A 20,957-nucleotide genomic window follows, 5' to 3' on the forward strand; every position below is an offset into this window, starting at 1 on the left:
TAGGATAATCAGTTTTGTTTAAAGGGTCAATATAGGGAGAGAGATTAGGTCATAGAAAATGAATAGGCTGTGATAAGAACATCTTGGGGAAATGTAGCGTGGTGAAACTCAGAGCCAGCGGGTCTCTCCCAATCACAGGGAACTGCATCTGAAAAACAAAAAGCTATCACACAGTATAGGGCTGGGGTTCCTCCTGCTTTTTTGAGTGTGTTATTATTTCTTACTGAACAAGCACTACAGCCAAAGTTAACAGATTAAGACACACAAGTTAAGGTTGTTGTCAGCTATCAACAGCTTACGGTTCATACTATTGCTACATTTATAGCTATGTTCATTAACAAAAAATTTCTCCTACCTTTGTCCATATTCTATGTTAGTCCCGATCCCACAAAGCAATTCTAGTTGTACAATGATGACTACGCATAGTTGTTAACTTCGGGGCAATTCTCAGCACTTTTATTAATAGATCTAAATTTACATTTTTGTCTTCAGGCTGAACATAACCCTGAGCATCTTATGTAAAGCAGAGTATTAATATGCATAGGGAATCCTTGTTCTGATGAAATCGGATAAAATAAAGATAATAATTGTATTCATCTATTCGACTGCTCTTCAGCATTTAATACGAATCACTTACCTAATGTGCCAAAAAAGTCATTACCCAAGAAAGGAAATCCGGGTCTATTTGCTAGAACTATCATTCTAAAATCAGGATGAATTGCTATGACATTTTCTCTCCCATCTACATGAGCAGGATCTAGAAAAGAGATACAATTCATTAATTGCATATTTAATCTAATTAGCAAGTAATTTAAAAAATAAGTGCAATTCTATAATTCATAGTCACGAGGAAAAACCTGTTATACCACGTGAGTGCTGAACAGATTGCTCCGCTCTCATTTACATGATATTTATTACCTAACTACAGTGTCTACTGAGTTCAAGAGGGTATTTTAAAGAGGGCTTTTAAAAAATAATGATAAAAAATACTTAGTTCTTGCAATTCTGGTGAATTAGCTCCACCTAATTAGAAAGCATCCATCCTGCAGCATATCTTTAAGTCATTAGAGAACACTGTTGTTTTTTTTTAGATGAAGGCCTTAACAATTCAACCTTAGCTACACTTTTATTTTTATTGCTGGATTTGATCGAGTTATATGCCAACTCTTCACATGGGTAAAGCCAAGTTCATAATTCGGTCCAACAGACCTTTACTTCTCATTGTGAAAAGGAAATTAATTGAGAGGTCAGGTTACTGTTTCGTTGTGTTCTTTAATTCCTGAGAATTTGATTCACAAGAATGTTAATTTAAGAAAACCTTTCTGGTTATGGCAAAAGTAGTTCTAGTTTTTAAAGACAGAAATTGACATGGTATATTTTAGATTGCTCTCTGTGGAAAAAAAAAAGACATTAACTGTAATTTCTTTAATTACTAAGCTTTTAGCACCAACATTCTACATTTGGACTCTTGGGGCTCAACTTAGTAATGTAACTGATGAAAAACAGGAACATGATAAAGTTTACTATAAGTAATCAAAATGTTTTGTATCCACTTACTGGCAACAATTCGCCTTCCATCTGACAAAACCATCTCTCCACTTTCCACTAAGGTTTTTAAGATACAGGTAACATTCGTTGGTGCTTTGTCTGCTTCATCAACTACCAAAATATGTCCAAACTTCACCGCCTTTACCTGGAAAAGAACAAAACCATCATAACCCACCAAAAAGAACTGAGATAAACTCATGAGTTGTGTGTCAGTCAGTAGCAGGAACATCCCAGTGGCAGTGATATAAGAAAGGGCATCAGAACAGGGATAAGACATGACCAAATTGTAGCAGAGAGAGAAAAGAAAGATGCTGGGACAAGGAAGGAAGGTGCTTCTGTTAATTCAGGATATGGATGGAAGAGACTGCCCTAGGAAGGCAACTGAGGAGCCTGACTTAGACCAGGGATGCTAAAGGTAAACTATGCAATAGTTCACATCTAAACTGTCAGCATAAAGCTGAAAGAACTAAAGAATAATTGAAAGAGCTGTTTTTAGAGTAATATTTTGCAGGTAGGTGTGAGGCATTTTAGATACTGCAAAAGAGAAGTGGTGAAATGCCACTGTGTCAGTTAGAATGTGTCAGGTTAACACAAACCAATTTACTTCCCATGCTCATTTTGGCTGTGTGCAGACTTGTCATATTTGGCATAGAAAACACAGCAAATGTGACTAAGGCAAAAGTTAATGAAATGTTACCACATTCACTGGCTGCCCTATATAAACAAATTATAAGGGATTTTATCTGAAAAGTTATCATGCTTAACTACTGGATTAAACATTTCCAAATATACAACTCAAATATCACTACTGACCAGTGGTGAGTCTTCATATACAATAAGACCATCTTTAACAGAAGGCTGTAGGGTAAGGCTTTGCACAGTGGTGTCCCTGAAATGTAGAAAAACAGGCAACATTAACTGAAATACAGAGGAAACTGAGTTATGATAAAGAGCAAAACAACTAAATGAAAACATAAAAGATCTCTTTTATAAAAGGAAAAATAACTCTACTTTTCAGAATTCTTGAACTTGAGAATGCTGCTGTAGTAGCTTAGTGGTAAAAGACCAGTCACCTAATCTCTGCCACAGCTCATTTAGATGGAATTCATTCACTATCAGCATGGGTTGATAGTGACAGAACAAGGGGGAATGGTTTTAAACGCAGACAGGGGGAGGGTTTAGGTTAAATATTAGGAGGAAGTTTTTTACTCAAAGGGTGTGACGCACTGGAACAAGTTGCCCAAGGAGGCTGTGTATGCCCCATCCCTGGAGGTATTCAAGGCCAGGCTGGATGTGGCTCTGGGAAGCCTGGTCTGTTGGTTGGCAACCCTGCACATAGAAGGGGCTTGAAACTGGATGAGAAATGTGGACTTTTTCAACTCAGGTCATTCTATGATTCTATGAACAATTTTTGATAGCACTTGCTACATTCTACATCATAAACAGTGTAAACTCTTAGATGGATCAGAGGCTATAATGGTAACACATTTTCCTTTAGGAATCCTATTTTTCTTTGAGTTGCTTAATCAATTTTTCAGTTTTACAATTCTTAAATAGTTAATCAAAATCTGTGATGATATTTCTTAGTTTTCATTATTATCATCTATTTCAACCTCCACTAAACGTACTGATAAAGGAATAACTGCTGCAGTTCAGAATGGTCCAGCAATAGGCATCACCACATTACCAATATAACTTATATCGCAGGTGTGAGATTTGATGCAACAAAAATCTCTTACCTTTCACAGCCATGCAATATAACAAGTGTTTGCTTAAGCTACGCTGACTCACTGTTCCAAATATCCACCTTAGTTCTATCTTTAATTTTCCAACACCTTGCAAAAAAAAAAACCCAACAATATTCTGATAAGCTCTGTGGGTACAGGATATCAAACACAGCACTGTTTGCATTAAAATATTAAATGGCCAGCTTCCAATTACAGCTCAGAGCTGACAGCATAACACACAAATTTCCTTCATTTGAAACTGCTGTCAGCAGGCTTTCTGTCCCTAACAACTGATACTTCCTTGTTTAGCTTTACTCATGACTGATTTATCCCAATGCCTCCTATATGCTACGATAAAGCACAGGGCAGAAGCAGAATTTTCTTATTATTTGCCCATTCATCTCAACTTTAACCCAGAAGAGGAAAAGTAGAAGAGCTGAGGCTTCCTCTGCTTCATTCAAATCTATCAACTAAGAAACTGCAAAACTCCACCAAAACACAATTATGTCCATATTTTTTATTTTTTATTTTTTTTGCATCACAAAATCATGTATTCTGTTTTTGGATAGCTAGTTATTGCTCTGGCTCTGCATAGGTAACTCACAGCTCCCAGACAGAGAACACTAACCTGTGAATGAGTATCAGATTCCATAAACTATTAGGATGATCTCAGTCTTCAGAGAAGACAGAAATAATGATAACTCTGGTGGGAACGCTAGAAGTTTACGTGTTTATTTAAGGGCTGGTAAGAAAGCTGCATAGATAATAAAAACTGTAGAAGGACTCAAGAAGAAAGAACAATTGATATCTCAACATCCTAAATCTGATTTCCAACTATTTTTCCTGTGGTTACTTATCTGTGGTTATCACTTTTCTTCTGCCTTGTTGTTATTCAGCCCTCATTCTTTAAGGAAATATTCCATGGGATTTTCAATGCATTCTATAAGCTAAGTATACAGCCAAACATTAATTCTGTTGGTTTGGTGATGTAAGTGAACACGATTCAGTATGTACTTTGGATGTTACATTTAGCCAGCATACATAAGAATGACAGCACAGATAAGTACTCCTTTCAGAATTGTGAGCGATACAATTAGATGTCATTATTTTCTGCTCTCCAGAATCTAACTAAACAGATTAAAAAATGACTACAAATCATTTTCTGCCTTGGGCTTTTTTCTTGAATTTCTACTTTGTAATGAATTGAAATGTAAAGATACTGGAAGACAGTGATAAATATATGTTACATCTGAAATATTTCAGAACAACAACATGATATGCAGATTTTCCTAAGTGTAAATTACTTCTGGCACTCAAAACATTGGAGTGCAGAAGAGATCGGACAACTCTATTTCATGTTTACCTATTAATATTAGCGTCTTAGTATTAACAAGGCTCTAACAAAGACAAGAATACAAAACTCTCATAATTTCATCACACTTGGCACTCCAGAGGAAAATAGTTCTGACACACAGAGGTAAAACTGTGGGAACGCAGAAGTGGGTGAGAAAAGCTGTCTGACGTACTGTCAATCCCGTTCAACTGAACTGATTCAGTTTCCCCTGATTGTGAGAGAATAAATACGGAAAGCTCACAAAAGTCTTTCATAAGAACGTGTTATATCATGGAAACTCTTCTCAGAATTCTACACTAAAAAAATAGAAACAAAAACAACAACAATGAAAAGAAAGTATCTAGTGCCTAAACTCAGCAGCTCTTCTGACAGCTCCACTCCACTTATAGCAGCACTTCTGAGATTTCTTTTGATGTTTATTTTTTTGTTCTTTGTTTGTTGGCTCCCATCACTGCCTTTTATTTACTCTTTGTTGCTGGTGCATTCTATAGCCCAAAGGCAGCTTTTTCCGAGATCTATAAATTTACTCAATACATACTGGTCTCTAACAGCTACAATTCCTTTGACAGCAATACCTTCTTTCCAGGCAAGAACTATGAAATGTGTCAGAAGAAATTTCCATTGACTGCAGAAAATGAGGGTAAAGCAGATGTAAGGTAAGTGACAGTCCTGCTGGACTTTAACCCTTCCTTACAAAGCAATGCAAGCCAAAGAGGGACATTCTTCCTGCAGTACACTCATGTTTGCTATTGTGGTGCTCATGCCTGAAAGAAATGCAAACTCCTGTTACTGATTTGAACAGAGGCCAGCCAGATGGCAATGACTATGGATGACAGTATATTTAAAAAGTTATTTCCATTTAAATTATCTATATCTATATCTATATCTATATTTATATATATATATATATATATGTTACATGTATCTGTACACAGTGGTTGAAAGGAAAAATCAGACACCCAGAATGTACGCTATAATAATAGTTCTTCACATCTGTGAGTTGTATACATCTATCTAATTATCTACATACACAGATGTACATATAACTTCTCAATTACGTTTCAATCAGAATATCTCCAGCTGGTGCGACCTAATTTCAAGAGTATTAGAAAAATAATTAGGCCAAGAGCTATCTGAAGTTGTTAATTGCTAAGTTAATCCACTCACGGACTATCCTGATGAAAAGCAGGCAATCTGTGTGACTCTGACATTTACAAATAAACTCCTCTAGCCAACCTATTATACACGGTATCATTGCATGACATGACCACGATGTTCAGGAAATTCTGCAATGCCTAAAAAGTCAAACAGCTTACTTATTTCTCTGTTAAAATGACAGTGTAAAGCCTTTTAAACTTTCTCTATGTATACAGATAATTACATCTCTAAATTCCTTCTGCTAGACCATTGTAACTACTCAGTAGGACAGATATTTGTTTAAAATCCAAAGAATTATTTGGAATATAAAGGTACTTATTACTCAGTATAACTGTGGGTGGCAGAACAAAGCCCAAAGGCAATTACATGTTTGATTCAGGCTATATGCTTAAATCAAGTTACAAAATCCATCTTTTAAAATGAGACGCAACACTTGCACATAATATGGGGAATTCACTCAAATTGCAAAATCCACAAATGCGGAAACACGATGCCCTACTGCTCCCCAGATTGTGTACAAGAATACATTTCACTAAGTAAACAGCTAGAAAATGCTACTTTAGCTTTAGATGAAAATGAAACAACCTAGTTTTCTAACCTAAGTTATTTCTCCCCAGCGGCTACCCAGCAGGATATTCAAGCCAAACTGAATTCCTACAAGAAGATAAATGAAGTAGCTCTCTAATACCTGGAATCTGACAATAGGCAGTTTATGAAAAGCTAACACTGGAAAAAAGAGACTATTAGCTTATGTGAACTTTTGTAAGCTTTCAATACAACTTATTGGATACTAGCTAGCACACCGAATGCCTCACAGCATAAACCTGCACAACAAGAAGATGCCGTTATTACTTATTTCCAAACTTAAACTGTATCAAAAATAAAGGATGCACTGTAAGTTTACTTTGTTAAGAATGAAAAGAAAATATTCTAGACATGCACATAGTAAAAATTCAGGACTGGAAGTCAAGCAGAACAAATCAGCCAGCCTTTTTGTGTGCGTATAAAACATACACACACATCTTCACTGCGCTCAATGGATTCCTCTAACAAACCACTGAAGCCTTAAGAGCACTTTGTCTACAGACATAATTTCTCTATGGTTATTCACTCTGGAAAACAAGACTTGCAGAGCTATACCAGCATTTAAACTGCCTTACACAGTCCTATCTTCTTTCAAAGGCAATTTTGGGATTAAGTTCACTGTGGCTTTACAGTATTAGGTAACTATAGCTTGAGTAACAACATCTTGAGTGAAATAAGTAATTCCTTCTTGCAACAACTTTTCTTTTTTTTTAATTACAATTAAAAAAATCCGAAGTCAATAAAGCTCAAAGGGTAGATTTAAATGATCTCAACAGGGGACATAGGTAATTAGATTTTATACTGATTACATGTGCTTGAAAAGAAAGAAAGAAAATTAACATCAGAAGATTAATGCACAGTTTGTAGTAAGTATTGCTTGTAGGGACACTATACGCTCATTTTCCTACCCCCAACCTCTCAATTAATTTGATTGTTAAAGATCACAGCAAAATTACTTTTATTTTGAAAAGGATAACGTATGTAAACTCAGGTAATTTTTGGAAGAAAAGATTACTGTAATTTATTACAGAATTAGAAAGGCCACATCCCAAAACATAGCAGATATATAAAATGAATATTGGACCACGCTTTCACATCACCAGTCACACAAACAAACACAGTGACTTTGACAAGAAGATGAAACATCATCTAGAAATTCTTTGAAATAAAATGTAACATGGAGATAACCAGAATAAGGTAGTGCATTATCATCAAAAATAATAGCAAGACTAGCAGGTAACAAACAGATTTTTAACAGGAATTGGGATTTTAACAACAGTAGAAAGACAAATACTTTAGATGAGGCCTATATCAATGATTAGAAAAGTGACAAAAAAGTTATCTGAACACAGAGAATTATGCATAGTATGGCTAACTTAAGGGCACGAACCCCAAAGCAAGCACTACATTTTATAAAAGATGTTTTTTATCAAAGCTAAGGAAGAGAACTTCAGATATTCTCTTGTTTCTTGAAAAGGCATCAAACTATATTTATCAAGCAGCTTTGACTTTTTGGACATTACAAGAACAACTCTCCTGCACCAAAAAACTCTCCTTCATTTTGTTACATGACCTTATAAAGATTCATATACTCTTTGTGGATGATGAACGGTTTAATTTCCAAGAATATTTTCTTATTATGCAGAAAGAGAATACTTGAACAGGACTACTTGGTTCACATCTGCTGTAGATTCACTGAAGCTTTGAGTAGCAGAAAAACCATCATAATCCATCAATAAATTATTGATGTAGATTGCACTGTGGGACATTCATCAAAAGCTTCTATTTTTGTAAGCAACCACAACATTCTTACCCAACCAAAATAACTGCAGTTCTACAAACTCAAGATGTCAGAGTTGAGGTTGACGAGTTTTACTTAGTATGACATCAGCTGCCCCCTGTGCATAGTAGCTCAGAGCAAATACAGCTCTCCTACTAGCTGAGAGCAACCAAGTTCCCATAGCAATGGAAAGGACTGATACGTTCAGGACTGACACAATAAAGCTTTTAATTGAGTAGGGGAATGCCTGTGGCAGACACTGTGGAGATGGTGAGCTGCAATTGTTGCATTTCCTGTTGCTGATCAATGTGGAAGCAGCATGAAGCCAAGAAACATCGCATAGAAATTTCTGCTTGTTATTTACACTCATACAGTAATAATAAATAAATGTTCTACAAGTTATCAAACTTAATGACATTACAAACAATTCCTAATTCTTATTGTTCCAAAAACAATGAAATCTGAAGCTGCTTCTTAATTTCCTCAGCTTTTAACAACTCTTTTGTACGGACATGTTTGCACAAAACCTAAGAACGGTGCTAACAGACTCCCCATGTGGAACAAGCACTGCTGGATTATCTAATTTTATGGAAGTGAGATGAATTAATCTTTAACTTCTATTGAACAATTTTGGTTTAACCTAGAATAAGAACACACTGGTGTCACCTACCTACTGGCTTGCAAAAGTTGGTATATAACAGAATCACAGATTGCTTGAAGTTGGAAGGGGCCTCTAGAGGTCATCTAGTCCAACATGTGTGTCTCAAGCAGGGTCACCTACAGCAGTTTACCAAATACAGTGTGCCCACAGCTTTTGAGAATCTCAAAACAGCAATGAATGCAGTGCATTCCTAACTGTACAAAGAAGTACTGACACATAATAATGTCAATTGTGTTGCTCTGAGACAAAGTACTGTGCTGCTTGGGACACAGGCCTTTTTTTACATTTAACTTCTTCAAGGTATTGCACTAAGAGGCTTTTGTGTGTTTGCTAATAGAACAATGAGAAGCACAACACATGATGTCAGATTAGGTTCCTACTGCCAGTTGCTCTTTTACGTAACATAAAACCAATCCAACACCAACAGAGCTGTGATGGCAGCTTTCAGAAGTTGCACATCAGATCTTAGAGTTGACACTACATGATCTACACAGAAGTTCTCCAGTTCTATTTAACTGTCTAAAATGAAATTTCAGGCGCAATAAATGCAGAGAATGAATGATATGCCAATATTATTTTCCCTAAGATCATATGTCTAAGACTAGGAGATTACTTAATGAATACTAACATCAGATAAAATCATATGACTCCGGAAACTTAATATATTCCAATGTCTCCAGCATGTAAAACTAACACATCATTTATTCTAAAAGAAACAAATACAAAATGTAGGTCACTGATTTTTTTCCCCTTCCTAGGCAGAACCTGAGCTTTCGAAAAACGTGGTGTTTGGGTATTTTTTTGCAGTCCCTTCACAATCCAAAGTCAATCAAACAAAACAATCTGAGCCATAAATCAAGTCTGCGTTGGAAACAAAAGGGAAATATTGTGGTTATATAATACCAGTTCAGACAGAAATAGGAACTGCAAGAAGAAATCACTGTCACTGTAATTCAAAAAAGCAGCCTGATGGTAAGACTGAATTCCAAACGGACACATAATTGTTTAAATGGCCGACAAAGGATATAGTAACACCAGCAAAACCATTCTTTACATCCAAATTAGTTATGATTAGATGGTAGAATTGGTAAAATTAATTTATTTCTTTCTTTATCAAAGGAGCCAACAGTTTTAAGTCTACAATACTTTTTTCTGGGGTTTTAACACAGGAGAGGTGGGAGCTTATATTTTATGTACCACTTTCACCCATGCTAAGAAAGATTCTTTAGTCTGAATAGGGCACATATTATTGCCTGAGTCTTTCCTAAGGCTTTAATGGGCTTTTTCTTTCTTTGTCCGGTGGTTTTTTTTTTTCCTCTTGTGGAATCTTTGTGTTTCAAGAAACTTTGTAATTTAAAGGAAGATGTTATCAGTTTGGTTTCACATTTTTTCTGGAGAACCACAGGTGATTTCTTTCCACATGACTCACACAACAGACAACACAAGTAGTTAATGGCAAGGTTCATAAAATTATGAGTTTTGTCAGGGTTCGCACATTTAGGAATAAAGCAAGTATTCGATTCTCAGTTACATTTACTTGGAGGACATAAAAGTTTGTAATAAGGTCATCCAACATGCATCTAATTCCTAAACAGATGTTGGTTTGGCCTGCAGCTGCCTTAGATTTTCATTTTCCCAGCAGCATCCTGAAGGTGAAAGCATCATTCAAGGTGAAAGCTGTAAGATCTTAAAGATTAACATTAGGCAAGATAATGCTGTTATGTGTTTCGTATGTGTAGCCAGAACCATGGACACAGACATCCCTCAGAAATAAACAAAATTTGAGGGTTTATTTCCCAGAAGTTATTCTTAAAGTAATGGGACTAACTGGGTAATGTGAGTAGATGAAACTTCTGATTCAGCATGGAACAGAAGCAAGAAGCTTTGTAAGTGCAACCCTAGACAGAAGCTATGCAGAGCCTAAACCAAACTGTCAGTTCCAGATGGAGTCCGATAACCCCAGTTGTAGATGATAAAGGAGATCTGCCAGTTTGGAGTTATTCCTTTTTGTGTCCTGATCAACTTCTAATATTAGGACGTACGTAAGCAAGGGCAGTCAACTTTCTGAATAATTTATAAGCAAACATTTTTCTTAATTTCTTTCCTGATTAAACTTTAATCACAGCATTATTTTAGTTCAGATATTTAGTTTCATGGTCCCAAAATAATTTATAAAACTTAAGCAAAGTATTTGGGTTTTCAGGTTGCCTTTTTTTCCAAAAATTGCTTGGAAACAGAAGTGCTCAGTTACTAACAGGCCAACCTGCTATAAGGGTGGTTCCAAAGAATGATTAGCAGCAGGGTGGTGTACATATATACACATACATATGTGTCACCTAGTATATATGTATGTATATATACTCTCTATATATACATCTCTCTATATATATCTCTCTTACTCTCTATACGTGTATGTGTATACACACACACACATATATTTATATATGTAAATAATACTCAAGAAAAGAAAATCTCTCAATGAGGTAAGCAAGGCTAGGAGAAATATTTATAACCTCCACAAACAATCTAATTCTTAAGGTCAGGCTGACCCTTACACGTAAATGAGTGGTAGAGCAAGTAAATACAGATGTTAGAAAAGATGTTTAAGGAAAAACACTCTCTTTTCTGTCTACTATCTCCTCTCACCATCTTCCAGAACAAGACATAAATTTTGAGATTTAAAATGACTCCTATCAGCTCATTGCCTAAAAGGTGCATACTCCTCAACCGAATCTTTTGGAATATATGAAGTGTTAGATCAGAACTCAAATAGAATTGGTTGGGTTGGAAGAGACCTTTAAGACCATCCAGTAGCAATCCCTTGCTGTGGGCAGGGCTGCCACCCAGCAGCTCAGGCTGCCCAGAGCCTCATCCAACCTGGCCTTGAATGCCAGGGATGGGGCATCCACAGTTTCTCTGTGCAACCTGTTCTCAAGCCTCCCCAACCTCTAGGTAAAGAATTTCTTCCTAACATCTAACCTACATTTCCCCCCTTTTAATTCAAAGCCATTCCCTCTTGTCCCGTCACTGTCTGCCCATGTAGAAATTTGGTCTCCCTCCTGTTCATAAGCTTCCTTTAAGTACTGGAACATCACAATGAGGTCTCCCTGATGCCTTCTCTTCTCCAGGCTGAACAAGCCCAGCTCTCTCTTCAAAGGAAAGGTGCTACAGGCCTTTAATCATCTTTGTGGCCCTCCTCTGGACTAAGTCCATTATCTCTGCATCCTTTCTGTACTGAGGGCCCCAGGCCTGAATGCAGTACTCCAGATGGGGCCTCACAAGGGCTGAGTAGAGGGGGACAATCCCCTTCCTTTCTCTGCTGGCCACCTCTTTGTTGATGTAGCCCAGGATATAGTTGGCCTTCTGGGCTGCAAGGGCACAGTGCTGGCTCATGTCAAGCTTCTTGTCTACCAGGACCCCCAAGGTTTTCTCTGTAGGGCTGCTCTCGAGGAGTTCTTCTCTCAGTCTGTACTCATACCTGGGATTACCCTGATCCAAGTGCAACAGCGTGTACTTGGATGCTACACTATCCTATGTAGAAAGTAGAAAAAAAAACACAATGAAAATACAAGCAAGCTAAAAAAACAAAAAACATCTCTTCCCAAAACGATCAAAATCAAAACATATTTGAATAGTATTTCTAGTTGTTTTATTTCTATTGGCAAAAGGCACAAGTGATGAGATAGTCTTTCATAAAAGACACCTACAGTAATTATACTGCATCACACCGTTTTAAATTACATGACCATATGTTTATACCTTATTTACATCACAAGCTATTGAATGTAGATATTTCTGGAATGTCTTCATGAGTCTGATACTTAAAACCTAATTAATATTCAGTTTTGACAAATGGTGACAATGTTAACAAATTGCTTAAAATACCAGGAAATTTCATCCAGGCTGACCTTGACTTACTTGTGCCTGTTATTTATTTGCTTCTTTATTTACTATGATATGATACCTGTTATTAGAGACCTTCACATGTTAATATAAAAGTAGTTACAGTTTTCTTCACTCTAATCATTTCTCCTTCACCTACATCTGTATTAAAGTCATCAACAAGGCTATTTCTTACCCAAGGATTCCTATCTACCTACTCCTGAACATAATAGATAGTATTCAATTGCAAGGCATACTGTTCAGCTGAGACAGCAATTCCATTTTAGAATTATTGTTAAGTACATGTTTTATAGCTAATTATAGAAAGCGACATTTGACTTGGGCATGTTTGAGAACTGGTGATGTCATCAGCCATCTTCCGACAGATTTGATACCTCACTGGAAACTCAGAGCCTCAGGATATGGAGCTGACAGCTGCATGCTCATTTCCAGAAAGACTTGTTACAGCAAACTAAGTCTTCAACCTAAATTCCAAGGACTAATGATGAGCAATGTCAGATACATTTCTGAAAGGGTCAAGAATTCCCACCTTCACCAGACACTGAATTCCCTTCAGTTTTTATTTAATTTATTGCAGTTTTTCCTTGGGGAAAAAAAGAAATGATATTCTTCCATTCCCTTTGAAAACTGTCAAATAAAATGCATGCTTAGAATATTCAATTGCTCTAGAGTTATGATTCAGGTATTTGAGCAACATATTAAATTTGAGAATAATTTCCTGCTAGCACAGTTAATAGTACTGATGCTAGCTACCTACAAAATGTATAGAAACATCCAAATGTTTTCAAATAAAACACTAATATGCTGTAAGCTATTAACTGTGTTTCCCCTACAAAATGTCTAAAATTGCTATAGTAAAATTTTTTGAGGGTAAACTTTTTCCTATTTTGCTTTGTAATCTGAAACTGTGCACTAACAATATCATAATGCTTCTTTAAAGGCTCTGTAAAGTTTACCAAGGTACGATATAGACTAGGATCCTCACAAGGTATTTCAGAATGCCACGCAGGAAGTAGAAATTCCTGGTTTCTATATACTCTGGAATTGTTAAAGAGACCATGCTGCTAAAGGGCAAAATACCAAAGATGATCATTTTTATTAGCACTATTTAAAGAACAATGATTATAGAAAGAGATGGGCTAATAAAGCTAAGAAGTTCAAGAGAGGAAGCTAAAGAATAGGAATGAAGCAGAAACATGATGCAGTTCAACTGAAAATAATTTGTCTATACCTATTCAGTCTTTGTTTCCATTTACTGATCCAGGTGCCATAAACAGCAGACAGACAAACTGGTACTAAATCAGTTCACAATCATAATCTGTTGTTTATTTCAGCTTTTGAATTGTTTTCAATTGGTTTGTTGTACTGAAAACCTTTTCTTAGCTTTCATATGAAAAAAATAATAATTTCCTAATCCAAACATGTTTATAGATACGTGTGCTTAGCAGGAGTGACAATGAAAACAACAAATAGCTAAAAGTATTTATCTTATGAATGATTTATTCAAACAAGAGCCTTTGAAATTCTTCCCTCGCACAGTACCTCATCCTTAGGGAAATCTCTCCAGAAATGACAGTGTGGTGGGACTTTCTTGATTTGACATCAGTAGACTCCAAGCTTTACTTCCTGTTATGCTAAGCGATGTGATTCCACTAGATTCCTGAACCTTCTCATCAACCTTATTGCTTATGCCTACAAAAGTGATACATTTCTGTGGTCTGTGTGCCACCCAAAATAACAGAGTATTTATTCAAACAATAAGAGCAAATTAAACTTCAGAAATGTGACTTTTAAAACATGTGAAATCAGACTGCAAAGAATAAAAATGTAACACGTTCTTACCTATGCAGCTGTAAATACTCTCTGGGCCTGTTTAAAAGGTGAAGGAATCTGTCAACTATTTTGTTTTTCCCAACACCCTGCAGGAAATAAGTATAACATGAAGACATTATTATAACACGAAGACACAATTAAGAGTGATTTAAGAGTTATTACAATGACACATTTAAAAGCTATAAAAAAGATAACTTCCTAAAACTGTTCAAATACTCTCCAGACTTCTTAATAAGCAAATACAATTTCAATTCACATAAAAGAGCCCTGACTGCAATTTACTTTTATTTTACATATGTATCTGCAAAACCATTATCTGTTTTACTAACAGTAGTCAGAAAAAGGATTGATTCTCTAGAGTTACGTCATTCATGCCTATGAATCACTTTAACTATCTCCATTTGTTTACAAGCCCCATGTTTCACAAAGGTATTACAAAGCTCTGAATACCACAAAGTTGGCTTGCACTAAGGATGAAAAGGTAAGTTTTGTTGGCTGTAGGAAACACACTGCATTTGTCTCACAGACTTAGACACCACCTTTGTTACTATTTGCTAATCACCCTCCATGGGGCATGAGCAAAAAGGCCCTGAGAGAATCAGAATTGGGTTGGAAATTAATTGATCTACAACACAGCTATACCGCATTAGCAAGCTGTGCAGAACAGTGACAGTGAGCTTATGGAGTGAATCAGGTGTAGTTAACACTACTTTGTCTTCTGTACAAGTGTTTCAGAAGATGGCACTTCAGCCCAGGCCTGGCTTGTTTGCAAGGAAGGAAATATACTGAAGGTATTAGGTGTGCTGCTGGAACGGTTTAGTCTCATCCTATGGGAATCCAGGTCGTATGTCCCTTGACATGTACCAAACTGCAGCAACGAGCTTCACTTAAAAAATTCTTATTCCTCCTATAAGAAAGAGGAAAGGGAAACCCCTGCCAATGGGAAAAATGGAACTAGACAAATGAGCAGAAAGAAAAGTTCACTTGTAAACCTGCCAAGAACAGTTGAGAAGATTCCGTCCCTCTACCAAGATTCACACTGACTGTGTGAATGCATCATTAGTCCATACCACTGTAAACTAAAGCAGATAAATATAACCCACACACAGATTAAAGAGATTAGATTAAACCAACTTGAGACCAGCTAATCTGTTTCACTTGGCACTGAAGCAGAATAGGAGCATTCATAACTGTGAGTTATGACATTTATGACTAAATTCTATCTCAAAGACGGCAACTGCCAGCTGCAGAATTTCAACATTGGAGCTTCTCAAAAAGCGACCACAGTTTCTCATATGGCATTTATGAGAATGGAGAATCACACACATACGTGTAGAAGTTAAAACCACGGAAAGAAAGTTCTAAGCATAAGAGCAGAGGAAAAAAATACAGCAGAACTGACAGAAATAGAACTACCCTACTGTAGACTCAAGTGGAACATAGGAAAGCTAAGTCAAATTAGTGTTCTGCTCACGCCTTCTCATGAATCTTCTTCCATCTGGTCCTTTAGAAGAATCTACAGCTTCATGCATAGCTGTAATAAGAAACTACAACACAATACCTATCAATAGATACTGCTGAAAGTTATCACTTGAGATACAGTTCTCCACTGCTTTGAAAAACGTGAGGATGCTGTGATGTCAGTTCTTCTAGAAACTCAGAGATTTGGAAACACACAACTTCAGGAACTACATCAGAAGCATCAAAAGTAACCAGAAACAGGCTAAGAATCCTCTAGTAGTGCAGTCCTCTGCATTGCTGGCTTTGCATAGTTCTATGCATGCTGTTATCACCAAGGCTATTAACAGGAACGCAGTTCACTGTTGAATGGATGCTCAGAAATCACAAGCCTAGTGGGGGACCACCAAGGAGGAAGGCAGAGAGCACTCGTAGCCAAGTAGCACAGTGAAGTCAGTGGGAGTTGTGCCTTCACCACACCACACCCTTTCCTTTGTGCTTGGTCCGCTCACCAGATTGTATACACATCTTTTATTTCATCTTAAGGATACCCTGATTCTAGAACGTAATACATTTTTAAAAGGTGCATGCAGTATTCAAAAGGCATTCCCACCACATTTTAGCTATTATAAACACATTAACATGTTTCTGGACTGAACTGCTCCAGAGAGTACATGATGTGCCTTCTTAGAGGTTGTGGTGTACCACAGAAAATCCTTGGTTGGCAACAGCAGCTAGAGCAAAGTTCAAGTGAAAGCTCCTTGATTCTGTTCCTCTTACCTCACCACAAGTTCCCACTTCTCTTTGCCTCCTTTACCCCTTGACATGTTAAAGAATAAGGAGGAGACCAAAGATATTTAGAAGGGTCTTTTACACCATTAAGAAACCGCAGGAAAGAAGAGTTCAGGTGAGTTCATTCCTTAAGTACTACCCATTAGCATAAGGCCAAGGAAACCAGGTTTATTTCAAACTCCTTGGAGCCTCACAGGGTAAATACGTCTGGTAGCCTTTCTTCAGGTAAACATGAAGAGTGGAAAATGCTAACTCATTTTAGGAAAAAACTTCTGAAATAAGTTCCTGGCATCCCAGAAGTAAGAAATGATCGTAACGGCAACAAAATTACCCTTCTTTCTTTTCAATCTATATCCAGTGCCAAGAAGCAAGCTGTATCAGCCACCCACACCGTGTGCAGTCAACCATTTAAATAGAAGGAATCAGAACTACACGTGTCACAGGAACACAGTAAAATGCTGTCAAACTTGGGTCAAATTCACAGCGCAATCTCACATAATTTGCAATTACTGAAGCCTAATGTAACACTCCAGAGGACAAACCAGCCTGGTGTTAACACTTTCAGTGTGTTATTTATAGACATAATACTGCAGTTACTTAATGTATCAGAAATACAAAAATGTGCTAATCAGAAGAAAAACAACATCTTTGTTGGTGTTTCAGCTAAACTGAATTAAAATCTTTCAGAAAGCAAGTAATAGGCAATTTTTACTCTGTCAGACATATGGGGCAAGTGAAATAGGAAAATGGTAAGTAAATATCTGCACTAATGAGTAACAAGAAGGAGATTGTGCAATTAGAAGGCAAAAGAAACCCTCAGTTAATGCCATCGTAAACACTTGTTGCCAAGGATAAAATGACTTAATCTTCAAGCAGTAACTGTAGTTTCAAATAAACAAGGTTTTTACAGGACCCAGGAGGTGTTTTGCAATTCAGGATGCAGCAATTACAGTAGTGGGACAAAATTCTCCCCTGCATAGTCCAACTTATGTCAAAAATTAGAGCCCAAAAGAACTGTGCTCACATTTCTTAAATTATCAGTTTGCCTCTTAGGAAAAATAAATCTAAAAATGCTGCCTTGTTTCCCTTTCCTTTTAAATAATTTGCAGGTCATAACCAAAGCAGTTAAAGACCAGTGCTGTCCATCAGTGGAAGCTCTGCAATCACAGCCTTTGCATTTCAGCACGCAGCCATCCTGCACAGCTTAAATCACCTTCAGCAGAACACCTGTCTCCTTACTGAAGGATGAAACCATTTCTTAGAACTGGGAAAAAAACCAGATTGCTACTTCACCATTTTGGTCTTTAACAAAATTTTGTAATTTTAAAGCAGGGAATAAAAAAAGGACAAAACATGTTTATTAAACTTTGACACAGAATATAAAGAATCCTCATGTAAAAGTCCTCAGTTTGTTACTACATATACAATAATCATATTGATAGCATCACTGTCACAGAAAATTACGGTTTTTCATTTTCCCAGATGAAGAAAATGAGGACACTTTTGCTAATGAATGGTTTCTAACACTGGGCTTGGCACTGAACCATCTTCCATGTCTGTAACTTTCCTGAATCTGCCAACAAAAACATTTGCAAGAGTGCAAGCATTTTGATTGAGGCTGCTATTTTTACACCAGAGGACGTAAAATCAGATTTTAAGTCAGTTCTGATTTAAAAATAAAGAAAGAGAGAAAGAAAAAGTTCTATCACCAGAGCAACAAGCTGCACCTACACAGCTCTCTCAAATACTCTTGGTGTTACAAGCTTTGCTTGGAATAAATGTGAATAAGCAGTGATTAAGTCTTGCCCCAAGAGTGATCTATATATTGGTCACAGCAAAGCACTGCACGTGAGCATCTTCTGGTTTATCATCATTATTTTATTATGAATTCAGAAGCTGGGAAAAATAACAACAACAAGAGATTAAAAAATTAAAGTTTCACCTTTATCAAAAGCCATGACTTTAATGTTTCGGATACATTCCCAACTACAAATGTAGACAAGCTTGCAGATATCTTACTTTTTTCCCCTGAATTTTAGTACAAAAATCTACCCAGCGCCCTATTAGTGCACTGTTGCACTCCTATTTTCAGTGATGTGAGATAACAGAAGTTCAGCAGAGGGGAAGATGTGAAAAAATCAAAATAAAAAGAACTGTGGGTAGATAAATCCCAAAGAAAATCAATTAGCTGATTCTTTTTCTGTTCTGATCCTTCACAGCATAACTTGCAAAGACAGAAAGTGATAATTTAAGCAGACAGACATTTAAAGAGAATGCATATTCACATATGTGTGTGACTGCAGAAGTAAAAGACAAATATTTTCTGAGCTTTCCACAACTGTCACAAAAAAATTCCTTAGGCAAAAATTACCACAACAGTTTGCCCAATTCAGTTCATTTAAAGCTGATTCTCCATGTTCAAAGGGACAGAAATAATGTTGGTTTAGGATAGTACGTTCTTGCCTTGTATAGGAAGTTGTCCATCTTTACAAGTCGAAGCAAGTAAGAATTTCTTCTAGAGGACTTAAAATGCTAACCATTCAGTATTTTAAGTTCTGCTGGTGACTGACAATATTATATGCTCTCACTATCTATTTAATGCAGTTTCACAAAGATAAGAAGAATAATATTACCTTTGATGGAACAATCTATTCAAGCACGTTCTTTCAAACATCTTTGAGAAAGACTCAATCGTTTGTCTCACTGAACTCTTCAAGATAATGAGAGTCCATGAGCTCATTTACCTTCAGGTCTGACTCGAAGAAAAATAAGATCTAAGCACATGTTAATTTATTTCCTTGATACAAGAGTATGTGCCAAAAGGCCATTACATTTCTGAGTTCTTTTAACATACTTGTTCTTCTAACCTACTTGCTGATTTCTCCTTAGCTACACATTATCTAATTAGACTTGCAAAGTTTTCTCCTCATACAAGGGAGAATTAGTGGGGAGCCATTCTGAACAAGTACAAAGGCGAAGTCAGAACCCAAGTTTCCACACCATCAATGAAAAAAGCACAAAATGTAAATGCTCTCAGTATTCAACAGTAATTGAAATTTACTGTTACCTTGTGGCACTTTGAATTATTCTTATCATCAACTTGGCGGGCTTTTTTATACTGGTAACACAGATATTTCAAGGATAGTCTGGCAAATACCAAATACTTCAAAATGGTAAATGTTGCCAATGAAGAGAACTAGAATACAAAAGAGCAGCTGGGAGTTCTGGAAAGAAGAATGTAACAAAAAGATGACAAATAGGGTACGGTCCTGATAAACACTAAGGCTGTACCGTTATACACTATTTTCCTCTGTCCACTCCTCAGGAAGACTGACAGAATACTCCTCAGTTTTGGTAATGTCCATACAATAGTGACAGTAAGATTTTACTCGAACATTTTTCATTGCTATGATCTATACTCGGTACAAGGATGGTACAAAGCCTACAACAGTTGATCTAAAGGCACACAGCAAAGCAATGTGCCAAAGCTGGCGGGGTGCAACCAAACAGAAAGGCAGAAGGTGATTCAGATGTACATACAAATATTATCTGCATCTACTGAAATGAATTTTTAAAAGTGTGCATTGTTTAAAAGACACATTATGAAATGGATAAGGGTTAATGAGGCATTAACCTTAGGGATTATGCGTAGTTCTCAAGGCATGGCAGAACTCCAGGGTCTGATACCAGCTGCATCTGTCATGCCACATACAATTGCAATTAGGTTGTTTTAGGTTAACTCACGGTAGTTCATACTAAAAGTGTACTGAGTAGATATTTATATATATATAATACATACGCATTTATAATATTTACACTATATGTATACAGTTAATAAAATAGAGTAACCATAAGGGCCAAAATGAACACAATTTGTTATGAAATACTCCTAGCATGAAAACTGTGCCCTCAGAGCAGAAATATTCAGGACTCATTGCTATGACAGAACCTCTTCGATTTATGAGATCAGTTATCTGAACAGCTTATACTACAAATTACAGCAAAATACTAAGGTCAAATAAAATACTTCTATTTTGTTTAACATGGGGATAAGCATTTTAGTACTTTAGGGTTATAAAATACTTCAGAAGTGACAAGGCTGTGAGCCTTCACCCCCCAGAAAGTCAGAAACCCTTTAAAATGATGAACATTTTGTTT

At 36.6% G+C, this 20,957-nt stretch overlaps 1 protein-coding gene across 2 annotated transcripts in view; it reads right to left on the reverse strand.

The window, feature by feature from the left end:
- The window catches only part of VWA8 (von Willebrand factor A domain containing 8), a 160,135-nt gene that overhangs the window by 70,748 nt on the left and 68,430 nt on the right, over positions 1-20,957 (reverse strand). Inside the window, exons 21-24 of one of the 2 annotated variants that reach the window (XM_085536105.1) lie at positions 14,559-14,635; positions 2,362-2,437; positions 1,558-1,693; positions 638-757 (exon numbers count right to left, since the gene is read on the reverse strand). In XM_085536105.1, coding sequence (XP_085392231.1) covers positions 638-757; positions 1,558-1,693; positions 2,362-2,437; positions 14,559-14,635 — 409 coding nt within the window. Of the gene's footprint in view, positions 1-637; positions 758-1,557; positions 1,694-2,361; positions 2,438-14,258; positions 14,371-14,558; positions 14,636-20,957 lie in introns of those variants that run through there. The other variant, XM_085536106.1, reaches the window with a different exon arrangement.

This window comes from Coturnix japonica, chromosome 1 (assembly GCF_054131305.1).
Source record: "Coturnix japonica strain WE chromosome 1, WE-NBRP24, whole genome shotgun sequence".
NCBI lineage: Eukaryota > Metazoa > Chordata > Aves > Galliformes > Phasianidae > Coturnix > Coturnix japonica.